This window comes from Porcisia hertigi, chromosome 36 (genome assembly GCF_017918235.1).
Source record: "Porcisia hertigi strain C119 chromosome 36, whole genome shotgun sequence".
Taxonomy (NCBI): Eukaryota; Euglenozoa; class Kinetoplastea; order Trypanosomatida; family Trypanosomatidae; genus Porcisia; species Porcisia hertigi.
The window spans coordinates 2916565-2929811 of NC_090595.1; the positions used below are offsets into that span (position 1 = coordinate 2916565).

At 54.8% G+C, this 13247-nt stretch overlaps 5 protein-coding genes across 5 annotated transcripts; all 5 read left to right on the forward strand.

Annotated features, from left to right (window-relative positions):
- Positions 1–873: 873 nt before the first annotated feature.
- Positions 874–1890, forward strand: JKF63_00733 (uncharacterized protein; the record flags this gene model as incomplete). The annotated part of the gene is made up of 1 exon (XM_067896783.1): positions 874–1890. One exon carries the CDS (start codon positions 874–876, stop codon positions 1888–1890), a length of 1017 nt encoding a protein of 338 aa, XP_067752940.1.
- A 1087-nt stretch (positions 1891–2977) lies between these two features.
- Positions 2978–4339, forward strand: JKF63_00734 (uncharacterized protein; the record flags this gene model as incomplete). The annotated part of the gene is made up of 1 exon (XM_067896784.1): positions 2978–4339. The coding sequence occupies one exon, from the start codon at positions 2978–2980 to the stop codon at positions 4337–4339; it is 1362 nt and encodes a 453-aa protein (XP_067752941.1).
- A 2074-nt stretch (positions 4340–6413) lies between these two features.
- On the forward strand, positions 6414–8942 carry JKF63_00735 (uncharacterized protein; the record flags this gene model as incomplete). Its single annotated transcript, XM_067896785.1, has 1 exon — positions 6414–8942. The coding sequence occupies one exon, from the start codon at positions 6414–6416 to the stop codon at positions 8940–8942; it is 2529 nt and encodes an 842-aa protein (XP_067752942.1).
- A 1176-nt stretch (positions 8943–10118) lies between these two features.
- On the forward strand, positions 10119–10598 carry JKF63_00736 (uncharacterized protein; the record flags this gene model as incomplete). Its single annotated transcript, XM_067896786.1, has 1 exon — positions 10119–10598. The coding sequence occupies one exon, from the start codon at positions 10119–10121 to the stop codon at positions 10596–10598; it is 480 nt and encodes a 159-aa protein (XP_067752943.1).
- An 839-nt stretch (positions 10599–11437) lies between these two features.
- JKF63_00737 (uncharacterized protein) lies at positions 11438–12850 on the forward strand (the record flags this gene model as incomplete). Its single annotated transcript, XM_067896787.1, has 1 exon — positions 11438–12850. One exon carries the CDS (start codon positions 11438–11440, stop codon positions 12848–12850), a length of 1413 nt encoding a protein of 470 aa, XP_067752944.1.
- Positions 12851–13247: the final 397 nt, after the last annotated feature.

Sequence of the window (13247 nt, forward strand, 5' to 3'; positions counted from 1 at the left end):
GTCTGTTTTGTTAAATGTGCTTTTTTTTGTCTCTTGTTCGTTCACTTTGCTGTTATTGTGCCTGTTTCTGGTGTGCGCCTAGGGCTATACACGGTGATAAACCTCCATGCTTAGTTCCACAATTGATCTGTTTGTTGATCACCCCCCTTTTTTTCCCCCGTTTCTCGATGGTTGTTGTCTTTGCATCACCGGCTCTCCCCCTCCCCTCCAAAAAAAAAATGTCTATGCGTGGTCCTTGTAAATCCCCCTTTCCCGCTCACATTAAATTTTCTGGTTTATTTCCAAACAGAGGGTCCCCCCAAAAAAGGTAAAACAATCGAAGTAAGGCTAACAACAGTGGTGGTGGCCGGCGGGGGGGGGGGGCGGGGCGGGGCGGAGTGAGGGGGTGAGGAGGAAGAAACAGGAAATCGTTAGTACAGGCGATGAGCTGCCTGGAACAACAACAAAAAAAAACACAAAAAAAAAACGCCCCGAAGACTGTCCAGTGCTCAATCGCCCGTCAATACCCGAGAGGAGAAGTGACTGGCTTTACTACGCAGACTGAAACGAGGAGAATCCGCACGCCTTTTGGTGACTACGCCAGCTGTCGTATCGCCTCGATTACAAGGACGGCAATGTGGCAATCAAGAAAGCCTTGTGCACCCAATGCATTTATCACCACAATCCACTCGCTGCCACAGTCACACCTGTTTGCAGTGAGCAGACGAAACACCTCATCACCTGCCGGTGCTATTATTCTCTATACGAGCGGCCTTTGTCCATAACGGATCACCTCTGATGTTCACCCCACCGTATGCTTCTTGTTTTTCTCAACGCTATTCCCCCCCCCCCCCCACGCCGCATCTCCTGCCATCCCTCTCGCCACTCACCCAAATGATCTACGCACTCCAACAGCACACCATGTCCACGGGTGCAACGAGTGCGGTGCCTTTTTCAGCGGGACTGAGATTTGACCGAAAGGCCATCAACGGCTCCCCTGGAAAGGACACGTCTCCTGAAATAAGACATGGCATACACCATGAAGAGCCGCCAGCGGCTGACCAGACGACGGGGTGGGTAAAACACCACCGCATCGAATCAGAGGAGGAGCGGCTGATGCGGAGAGCTGCCGAGGTGCGCCACTGCATTGAAGTGGAATTGGCGCCACGTCAGGAGGAGGTCGACTGTGTACTCCGAAATAGACGTCGACAACTCGTTGAGCTGCGACGCTTGTTACCGAGTGAGCGCTTTCTGAATTTTCGACAGAGGTGTGCTCGATGGCGAGATGAGCTGCGGCTTTTCGAAGAACTCGTTGTACAGGCCTTGATGAGAGAAGCTGTGGGCAGTGCGGTGCGCGGTGGCGAGGTGATGGACCCCGCCCGGTGGCGAAAGTCAAACCAATGGCCGAACATTCGAAATTTTCTCCAGTTAGAATTGCATTTGTGCCTTGCCTTTGAGGGGAATTTCTCGGCAGGGGTTACCTCTTCAGAGCAATTGAAGGGCGGCACGGCTGCGATTCACCAGCATTTAGCAGCCTTGTGGAGAGACCACCAAGATAAGATTCTCACGCATGATTTTCTTGACTCTTATTACAGATTGAGGGACGTTGTAGAAGGCTGGGGAAGTGGCTGGTATGCGAGGCCGTCGTGTGTCGACGCTGGAGACAACATCCGCACCACTGCGCATTCCAAGTCGGGTTATGCAGCGTCCCCCTCTCGCGCCTGCCCTTTTGCCACATGGGAGACCCTCTCTCCGGCAGAACGCCTCAACGGATACTCCACAATGTGTCCTCGTCACCTCACCGAGGAGGTTGTACATTCCTTGGAGACTCTTCTCGCCACCCACTTTGCAGATGTGTGGAGGCACGTTCACACAGTCATCGACAGTCGAGACAACTGGTCAAGTACATGACAAGAAAGACTGCATATCGATAGTTGATTTCGAAGCACCGAGATCCTGGAAACTACAGGGCCATTGCTTCACAAGTAGTTGCGGTTGCCCCCCTCCCCCCCCCCCCTTCTCTCCCCTCGACCATATCTAGTGACTGGTACTCCCTAGATGCTTTGGGGGGGGGGGTTGTATGAGGCGTTAGCCACCGCTCCTCATGTTATCCACATTACCTCCTCCACACCGCCCGCTCTTCTTGTCTCGGGTGGGTTCACGATGTACATGAGTATTTTTCGTTTGTTATTGCCAGGTGTGATCTCCTGGTAACTGTATGCCCGATGACATCTCTGCACTTCCCTTCCTGTACCCTCACAGTGTTGTTCTAGTACTTTACTGCTGTATGTATGCGTGTGTGTGTGGGGGGGGGGGGGGGGGGGGTCCTGTTGTACCATAACACAAGGGAAGTTACCAACAGACTTTAGGGCGTGCATGAGTCTCGGTTTTGCCGATGACGGCTCTTGAAATTTGGGTTTCCAGATCGGCATTCGACCAGAAAAAAAAAAGAAGCGGCCAGCAGCGATACTGCAAAGCACGTTGGTATCAAACAAAAAGAAATGTCACCTTCTCGAAGGGCCTCTTATAGGGATGCACACGACAGCCTCGCCCATGCCGAGAAGGTTCACGAGCACCCTGTGGCCATAGCGTACCTGCGAAAAAAAAAGGGGAGGGCAGCCCCAACTATCTGACGTGTTCCGCTCGTTTTTCATGCGTCTCTCTCGCGTGTTTACTGCACTTTCTTCTGTTTCTCATTTTTTTTTGTTACATGGATATACATATAACTATACCTACACATATTTATATATATTTATATTTGGGGGGGCACGTGTGTGTTGTGGCTATTGCTTTTTTATTTTTGTTTTTTGCCCTCTTGTGGGTGCTGGTGGTTTTGGCGCACTTCTAGACGGCTGGTGTGCTTTGCGCGTGCGCGACTGTTGGCCGCTTCCCCCGCCGCTCATCTTTTTTTATACTGGGTGGCCCTTCTCCGTGTAGTCTCTCCTCATATTTGTGTTCTCCGTCGCTTTTCTTTTTTCCGCCACCTACGCGGACCCCCATGTCGGAATCGGAGGATCGGTCGCAGAGCGCACTAGCGCCAACCGTGTCCAAGAGGACGCCGCACCGTGCGTGGGTGGATGAGGAGGATGAGGCTGTGGAACGTGACACAGCGGCGTTCTTGAAGGAGAGCCACGTCAAGCCGGCGTGGGCGCTTAGCGACACTGGGTATGCTGAGGAGAATGAGCTCGACGCCAGTGGAGGCGCCACTGCGGTTTGCCGGCGCGCTGCCGAGGCCTTGGCGCGCAAACGGTTCCGTAGCGAGGATCTTGATACCGTGCTATCGCGCAAGGAGCCGCTCCTCTGGTCTAAGAATGACCGACCACATAGTGCTGCACCGACGGTGCTGTCAGTGCTACCCCTTCCACGCGACTCCGCAAGAACGATCCACTGGCATCGCAACGGGCAACTTGCGATCGTCGGTGGCAACCATGCCATCTATACTTTCCACGCCGCCGGCCGCTTTGTGGAGCTGCTGTCCCAAGTAAAGATTAGCGAGCGAGTGCAAACCACGGCGCTGTCGGACAACGGGGAAGAAGTGATTATCGGCGCCCATGAAGCCTACGCCCCGCAGCTGCTCAACATCGCCACTGGGCAGTTAACACCGTTAACATTCCTGAACACGCGTAACACTGCCGTGCATCGTAACGGGCGACGCGACAACACGCGAAATGAGTTCTTCATATCGAAGCTGGTGTGCCGACCCAACGACCCCGTGAGTCGTGGTTTGGCAATCGCTTACGGCTCGTCGGTGACACTTGCCTCGCTCTCCACCGCTAGCGTTATTTGCGAGATCACAACCGATACAACCGTTGTGGATGTGGCCTTTCTTTCGTCGACTGAGCTCGCTGTGGCAACAAAGAACAAAATTCTTCTCTACGACGTCCGTAAGCTGAGTCGGTTTACCCGAGAGCTGACCGACGACGCCGCCGTCGACATCACGACCTGCGGATTCTCCGCCTCCCATTCAGTCGGTGGGAGTGAGCGCGTCATGGGAATCGGTTGCGCAAGCGGTGTCGTGAGCGTTTACGACAGCACGACACTGCCTTCCGCGGCAACTACCGAGGGCTCTGCGAAGGGAGGAGGTGCACGGCCAAAACTGCTTCGCGAGCTGAAGCAACTGGTGACACCCATCTCGTGTCTGTGCTTCGGCGAAGATAGCCAAGGCAGCTCGGTGCTGGCGTTCTCAACTCATGGGCAGAAGGGCGGCTTCCGTCTTGCACGGCTCCCCGACCTGAACGTAGTTCCTTCTTTCCCAGCCGTGTCGACACGGCACGGATTTGTTCAGAGCATAGCCATTGCCCAGACAGTCCCAATCCTCTCTGTCGGTGAGCGTCGGAAGGTGACCAACTACGCGCTGTAGTGGATAGGGCGCACCCGCGAATCGCGCATCGGAGAAAGCTAAATAAAAGGGAGGTGTGTACCTCTCGGCTCTGTGGCGAGGAGAGAGCCGGGAAGAGCTCTTCGGAATCCACGCAGCGAGGCGTGTGTGAAAAAGGCTGCCAAGGGTTTACAGAGGCAGCCCATTTTTTTCTCCAATTCTCTCTGTTTGGCTTGCTGCGCCATCGAGATAAATAAGCGGCGGAGGATTGTGGCGTCGGCTCTGTTCACCTGACCTCTTCCTTGTTTATCAGCTCCCTGCCCCCCCCCCCCCCTTACTCAAATAGCATCTTCGGTGGGGGAGGGTTTTGTAAAGAATAACCACGGCGGCAACTTTTCTGTGCCAGGTGAGGATGCATGAGCTGGAATAAGTTTGACGTACAGAAGTTCGCCCACTCCCAGGTGGCAACACGGACGAAAGTAAGTTGTTGTTGGCCTCGACGCACACGTACTTTGACCTCTTTTTTTTACGTCACCTCGTGTGTGTGGGGGTGTGTGTGTGTGTGTGTTTCTCAATTTTTTTTTGGTTCGCGTAATCGATGATTGGACACCCGTGACAGTCAGATAATGAAAATGATGTAAGGTTATACACCAGCTTCCTCGCGTGCCGCACAAAGTTCCCTTCTCTGCCACGGTGGGCTCGCCTTGTATTTCACAGCGTCAGCGATGTGTGCGAAGTGCACCCACATCTCTTTTGTTCCACTGTCGGCAGAGATAGTTGCAAGGCCTTCTATCGAAACGCAAAGGAAAATATTCGCGCGATCATTGATACGTAGTTCTCCCATTGCATCTGTCGTGGGGGAGTAACAAGAAGGTCCATGCGTACGCATGTGGGTGTGCACTGAGGATGACGATGCATGATGCCGCGTGACTTTATCCCCTTCATCAGTGCTACCTCTTTCGTCATCCGCTTTTAAAAATCTGTCCATCATCTGCAGTTCCCTCTCCGTCCTCCCCCCGCCACACACACACACACACACACACACAAACCCCTTCTTCCTCAAAAATCTTACATTTATTCTGTTGTGGAGAGGGGAGCGCAGTGGTGTTTTCGGGTCAAGGTAAATTGGTGCTGAGTCGTTGCTGTGACTGAGGACGGGAGCACTATTCGATACGTCAGCAGGCAAGCGGAGAACGGGTTTCCGTTTGTGCGACATCTATCCGTCCCTCCCCGCTGCCCGTTTTTCACGCCCCCCCCGCTTCGAACTTTATTGGGCAGCTGATTCCGTGGGAGAGTTCTTGGTCTTTCTACAACGTGCTATCAGAAAGCCTTTTTTTTACCGCGTGTGTGTGTGTGTGGGGGTGCTCCTTCACTTCCCACTCCCCTGTTATGTTCACAGCTCGTTTCTCCCTTAGAGAGTCTCGACTTGTTCCGCTGAGGCGAAGAGGTTCGTTTTCGACTTTACGAGCATCTTTCCACCCCTCCTCCCCATCGATTTCTTGACCACGTGCCTTTACTGTTGGAATTTCTCACATGTAGTGTGTGTCCCTCGCCCCCCTCCCCTCCACTTGTTTTTTTTTCCTGTTTACGCCGCACTTTTAATTTCTACTCCAGTTTTTTTTCTTCTCCCCTCTCGCTCGCTTTCGCTCTCCTCTTGGTTTCATTCGGCCCCCACCCCACTACTCTCCCCCTCCCCCCGTCATCGACAAAGCACACGCACACACACACACATTCGGTGTCTAGCTGTCCGATCTCCGAGACCATCGTTTCCCCTCCCCTTCCCTCCCCCTCAAAAAAAAGAGTGATTTGTTTAGGGAGTCAATCCCTTCAGCCCTGTCTGTATCCTCGCCAGTGGCGGTTATACGCAAGTTATCGTGGACGTATTTGAAATCTTCCTTTCTTCCTTTTGCCGTTGCGGTGCACTGTCTCGTCGGCGCCTCAGAACATATCAGGCGACTGATGCTGTTTTGCCTCCTCCTCCCTGCCCCCTCCCTCCCCCTTTTTTCAAGCTTTGAAAAAACAACAACAACAACCCCCAATTCGTGTGCTTGGTCCGCGTTCATAGCCGTCCAACGCTCCTCGCCGCATGTCCGTTTCAGCTCCCGGTAGACACGGCATGGCAGGGCCCGCACAGCAGACAAAAACTGCAGCAGCAGCGAAGAGTACTTTGGACTACATCCCTAGCAAACTTGGCTACGACACCGTTATTCCCGTTTCCATTCTGGAGGACCGCACGGAATTCATCGAAAAGTGCAAACCCTACGATATCATTGATGGACCAAACCCTCTCGATGAACCCGAAGTGTCGGATGTCACACTGCCGCAGACACCCGGTGTCAGTGTGTCATCGGCGGCAAAGGTGACCCAGTCTGGGCGTTCTTCAGGGTGCAGCATTCGCAAAAGCGCGAGCTCTTTGTTGAGGGCAGAGAAGGACAATCATGTCAAGCAGGAGACGGATGACGAGGAGGAGCGAAGCGGGGGGGCTAGTCTGGTCTTTACTCGACCATCAAGAACTGGATGGGCACAGGAACGTCTTGCGGAGCGTCGTCCGTATCAGATTTTACGGTCGCACGATATAGAGACGCGTGCTCGTTATGTCTTGGACGACATGGACTACGATTGGTGCAAGTGGCATGACATCTCGCCGGAGAGCCTTCAGCGTGGTGTGACGTACCTAGAATGGGCCTATGTCTCCTCACTCATCAAGGCAGCGATGCCGACCGTTGGCGCTTTGGGAGCCTCAGCCTCGACCACCTGTGTTTCTGTCGTCAAGCGCAATGCCGACGAGCTCCAGTCGTCGAAAAAAATCTCGTCGTCTTCGTCCAGCTCACCCACAGCAGGCAACGGAAGACGCACGACTTCGAGATTGCAGAAGGGCAGAAACGGACTCAGTGCCGGGGAATCTGCAGTGCACGTGTGCGCACTGTGCTCTAAACCGGTACAGCTCCTCCCGTCACAACCGCAAACGGGTGCCATGAAAGGTGGTATGAGCACTGCTCATCCTGTCCACGAGAGGCCTGCTGAAGTAAGGCATTCGTTGGGTGCGCCCTCATCGCTGCCCATTGCACATCACGATCCAGGGTTTGTTGGCGGTGGTAGGCGTGGGGCACCCGCCCCCCACTCGTCGTTGCCCGTGCCGGCCACTAACGGCCAATCCGCGAATGCCTCCTTCGCGGTAGCCTTTCCTTCGCACGACTTTCATAGTAAAGGACTCCGCTGCACCGGCTGTGGTGTTGTAGCTCACTTGCGCTGTTGGTGCTTAGCAGAACCCCCGAAGTGGCCGGAGGCGTGGACCTGTGAGGGCTGCACGATTAGCGCCCGGCACCGTAAGCGAAGTGCCGGTGTTTGCTGCATGTGCGGCCGTCCTGGTGGTGTGCTTTTGGCGTATGTCTCCTGTCCACCAAAGGGCGAGGGTAAAGGTGCGCAGCTCCGATCCTCTTCGCACGTGTCCGCCCAGCGCAGGTCGTCGTCGTCGTCGTCGTCAGCGATTGCGTTATCGGAAACAGTCTGCCATGCAGTGTGTGCCCTAAGTATACCGGAGTTGGCGGTACACCCCCAGGACACAGTGTCGCCGCGCAACGGAAGCGGTGATGCGCCAATGCGCCCGTACGTGTACGCGACTCGCCGGCTTGGCAAGCACAAGTTCGCTATGACTTGCGCCTTTTGCCAGTGTGGGGTTGGCCGATGTGTACAGTGCTCGCACCCCCATTGCTTCGAGGCGATGCACGCGTCCTGTGCGGCCGAAGCGCACACCGTCGATTGCGAATCTGAGTTACCCCTTTCTCTGGCGGCTGCTCATTCAAGTATCCCTTGCACGGTTGCTCGTAATGGTGCAGCGCCTCTACATGGAGTCATACGCCCCATTTCCTCAGGCAATGGGTGTAGCGGCTCTTTGAAGAGCACCATCAGCTGGAGTAGCTGCTCGCTTTATTGCCGGAGGCATTACGGCTACTCTGCCAGCAACTCGGTGAAGTCCGCTCAGCTTGACCACAAGGCGGAGGCGGAGGCGCTGGCACTGGATTTGACCGGTCTACTCACTGGCGGTGATGGAGTGACGTCACCGGTGGTGCGCAAGCGTGGCCGCGGGCGACCGCCCGCGGCCCTGGTGCAACAGAGAGAGGCGGAGCGGGAGCTTATTGAGAAGTTGCGCAGGTACTGGCTTGAGCGCCGGGAACAGCGCCGTCAGTCATCGGCGCAACTTGTGAGCGAAATTAACGCACGGCTGCGGCCGATTGTGGAGGCGTCGCTCCGCCCCGAGATTGTGAAGATATCGGTTTCAAAGGTGCGACTTTCTCATTTTTTAAGTCTTGTGCCCGAGTGGCAGTCCAGGCTCGTTGCCATCGTGGAGGGTGAACTTCCCTTGCCAGACGAGGAGTACGACGACGCGCAGAAGTACCGCAAGGCGGCACATACCCGTCGCTCTGGCAACACGCGCAGTTTGTATGAAAGAATGTGTGGGTGCGCCGTGCAACTTGATTTGTTATGCCAGGTATCCGGGGTTTTGAAGAAGCAGTGCGCGTTGCGGCGCTCAAGCGTCGAGCAGGAGCTGGCTGCTCTCCGACTTCTTAGTGGATGGCAATGGGAGGGGGTGCAGGTGGAGGCAAGGTCGGAGTCCAAGAGGAAAGCGAACACATCTTTGCAATAGTAGGCTGGTGTGCTTTCTATATAGCGGTGCGTCGACTAAGTGGGTCGTAAGGTGTAGGGAACCCCCCAAAGCCCCCTCCCCCCCCCCCTGCAAGATACCTTTCAGGCGAATACCGACGTGTTTTGCTCCTTTACTTGCGGCAAATCTCCAATTTATCTTGCGTGGTGTGCATGTCGGTTTTGTTTTTCCCTCCCGGATTGTAAAGCACGTGGTTCGCACCCCCTCCCCCGAAAAAAAAACTTCACAGAGGCCATGAGAAGAAGCAGGAACTGCGACTCCAGTGGGGGAGAGGGGGCTGAGGGAGGAGTAGTGGAGAAAGTGAGAGCGACGCGCTGTCAGGAAGCGTTGGTACATGGTGAGTGATGCCACCCATTCGCTACGCTCTTTTATGGCATGGGTAGCACTTCTCCGCAGGAAGCTATGCGATCGAATTCGGGATCCTCATTCCAGGCACTGGAATGCCTACCATTACGGAATGCCTTGTGAAAAGTGTTGCTATGGAGAGTGGTGCACCCTGCTATCTCCCACGTGTCTCCAGACTTTGTTCTGTGTGCGGCTCTGGAGACACAATGCCCACAAAGAGTACGCACTGGCTAAATCACTTGCACATGTGTTATTGCATTCTTCACTTACTCTCTTCCCCGTTTTTTTTCATAATTCTGTCGAGCTGTTTAAAAGGTTTTTGGCGGGGTTTTTCTCGGTAGGGCTACAGGGACGCCGGCGCCACCGAGAACGCCCTTCCACGCACGCCTCGGGTGTATAGACGTTTGCCTCCGTAAACGCACGCATCCCATTATAGATCACCGCCTTCCCTCACCTCTGCCCCTTCTCCCACTGCGCGTTGCTGGTCGGATTTCTCGTTTTTATCATTCGGCATATTGACTTTGCGCGGCTTTAAAGAAGGGAACACTTGCGTGTAAGACTTCTGCACGGTCCCAACTTGGGAGGAGGAGTAGAGAAAGGTGGGGGGGGGGCGGGAGGGCGGGGAGTAACACGCAACACACAGAAAAGACCCCACGTTTTTTTTTTTTGGGGGGGGGTCCAGGTAAATCGCTGGTCAGTTTGTCTGACTAAGCTGTGAGCGTGTGAAGACATCTCACACCTCCTCTCTCCCGGACACCAGTTTTTACACCGCCCTCTCTCTTTCCCTCACAAGAAAAAAAAAACAGCGAAAGGATGCGCGTTCGCACATACCACAAACACATCATTCAGCGCAACAGCCCTGCACTGCACGGTCTCCTCGCCCTACACACTGTATTTTCCCTCTTCTACTCCGCCCCGATCTGGTTCACCTATCTTGGTATTCGCTTCCACCGAGCCAGTGTCACTACAGTGCAGCGGACATGGATGATCTGTGTGCTCCTCCTATGGTTCATAGGGGAGATCCTTCGACTTTACCTGGGCCGCGTGGGCAACAAGCACACACTCTTTGTTGAGCTGATCGCATTCACTATCATGACCCTTGTTCCCCAGCTTCTACTCGTAGGCGCTCTTCTGTTTTTCCTCCCGGAGCCCAACGACTTGGAATTCGGTGTTTGTGTCACGCAGGTCCTACTGCTGGTTCTGGAATTCTTTGCTGCGGTGCAACTGTTGATGCGGGTGGCGCGAAACAACGTCCTTGACTTTTATGTCTCTCTTGGCACGCCATACCGGTGAGGCGCCAAGCAGCGCACTTCTGTGTGCCCGGCACTGCCTGTGTCTGTCTGTGATCCTCGGAACAGGGATAGTGCACATGTCTGCCTCTCACGGTACACTGAGTGAAATGGGTAACATGCGGCAACGGTGTCCTAGAGGGTCTTGTGCGTTTTTCTCTATTCCCCCTTTTTTTTGTGGTGCCATAATTTTTACTGCTGTTTCCATCACCCCCCCCCCCCCACACACACACACACAATCAGACTGGCTCGCTCGCGCGCTCGTTACGGCAACTCGACATGTTTTCAAGACATCAGGGGCTCACCCTGAAAACTGTAAAGGTTGCCACGCGAACCAGTGAAGAATATAGATACCCACCGCAACACCAGTGGCGTGCGGAATCTTCAAAAAAAAAAAAAGAAGCGAAGCTATGCACCGCTCGTGGGGCAAAGTGTCTTGACAGCAATGTCAGTTGAAGAGTCAGGAACACCAACAAAAAATACAGTCTAAAATGTGGCCTGCATGTATCTGCAGGCGATCGGCAGCGCCTGGAATCACTCATTCCACTCGTGCTCTACTCTGTATTTTTTGTGTTCTGTAGACTTCCACTGTATCGGCAACGTGCGTTCAAAGAGGCTCTCTCGGCTCTTTTTTTGACTTCTGATGGCGTCCCCTCTCATCACAATTTATTTCGGTAGTTCTTCTTCCTTTTCTCATGTTCAAGTCATGGGCGTTGGCACCCAGAACTGACCACGCTTTTTCACACCGTACAGCAACGTTGACCACTTCTTTTTCCCAGGCACCCCCGGGCTCTGGGGCATCAGTCTCAAATCGAAACTTCCCCCTCCCCCTTCCTTGCAAAAATGGATATATCGGCTCAGCTTTGGTCTTTGGTGGACCAGGCGCGGAGCTCATCGTCCTCAGCGCGGATGGAAACCCTTTCCACTGGTCGCAAACGGACGGCGGAAGAGCTCCAGGCGACTCAGTCTTTGTTGACAACCTCTCAAGCGCTTGTCAATGCCGCGACAATGGCGATGGTGCGTGCAACGGGGCACATTTCAACGGTAATGGCTGCACTCGACGCGGTGACGCCCACCTCCATGGGCCATCTGCAGAACAGCCTCCTCCTCTCGGATGCCGAACTTCTTTCCGTAAGCAGCTCCTTGAGGGCGTTCATGGACACACTCGAAAAGGCCACCCTGCTGACAGCTACACGGCGTCGGTGCGGTCGATCAAGCTCTGCATCCCCGACCACGACGGGAGCCTCTCATGCGCTGGATAGTTTCTCAACAGACACATCTGATGGATCCGGTCACAAGGGCCAAACTGGTCTCGTCGCGCATCTTCGACAGACAGTTTCTACACTGGAGACACACATCGCCGCAAAACGCCTCCACGTCGCCCTTGCAAAGGAGGAGTTGGCCCTGTACAAGAGAGAGCTGTTTGTCTACGGCCACTGTGGTGTGCTCTCTTGCTCCGAAGAGGTTTCCACTCAGCTTGCCGCTTGCGTGGATACAGTGCGCAAGGCGGCGGCGTCGCGAGACGAGCGTAACGCCAAGACAGGAGAGTATGATGGCGCCGATAAACGCTCTGCAGAGGCGGATGCGCAACGAGGAGGTCATCACTTGTCGTCGAAGCCTCAGGCTACCAAGTCAGGCTTTGGCTCAACTTTCCGTGTCGTTGACACCATTATTCAGCAGACTGCAAAGTCTGTCAAGACAGCCGGCAGCCATGCAGATTCGGCACTGCAGGTGGCACTTACAGGTGGTCACGCGGTCCGGCAGCTACTCCACGCGGGCACGATCTCGGTACATGGCACCCTCATGCTCGATTCAGGAGCGCGCAGCGGCAGGGACCACAATCACGCCGAGCAAATCGCTGAGACGTCGATGCTGGCTGGTGGAGTTGGCGAGCCCTCGCTACCCACACTTCAGCCATACGAGCTCACGAGCGAAGAAAAAGCGTCTCTGGAGGAGCAGAATGCTGCGCTTCTACAGGCTCAGCATGAGGCGTCTGCGCAAGATGCCAAGGCAGTGGAGGCGTCGGTTAGAGAGTTGTCACAGCTCACTTCCCTCATGAATGAGCAGGTCATGCAACAATCAGAAAAGTTTTCGCTGCTCATCAAAAACACAGAGTTGGCGCACAGTCACGTCAAGAAAGCGGTGGGCGAGGTGCAGAAGCCTCTCAGCACCTTTTGGAATCCCACCCGCCAACTGATTGCGCTCCTTTGGGCATGCACGGCCATTGTACTCACAGCAAATTGGCTTTCCAGGTGAAAATTGCCGTTCGAGGAGCACGGAGGTTGTGAAAAGAGAGAGAACGCTGGAGCCCCTTCCCCCTCCACACACACACACACACCACGTCTTGCCACATGGGCTGGAAAGGCCTTCTTCTTCCCCTTCCTTTTTTTTTGAAATTTCTGGACACCGGTTCTCCAAATCCGAGTGGGATGCAAAGGGGGTGGGGGTGGAGACCGCTGCCCTCCTCCTTCTGTGCCTCACTGCAGTGAGGGGGTTCAGGCAAGCACATCGAAGAAGCGCTCAGGTGGGAGCAGCGGGAGACAAGCCAATGAGGATGTCGTGGCAGCTGCACATCCACAGCGACAGTGCGGAGAGGAGGTATGCCCACGGGCGCTATTGTGCGTGTGTTCACGCTGTCCTGGTCGCGGGGAAT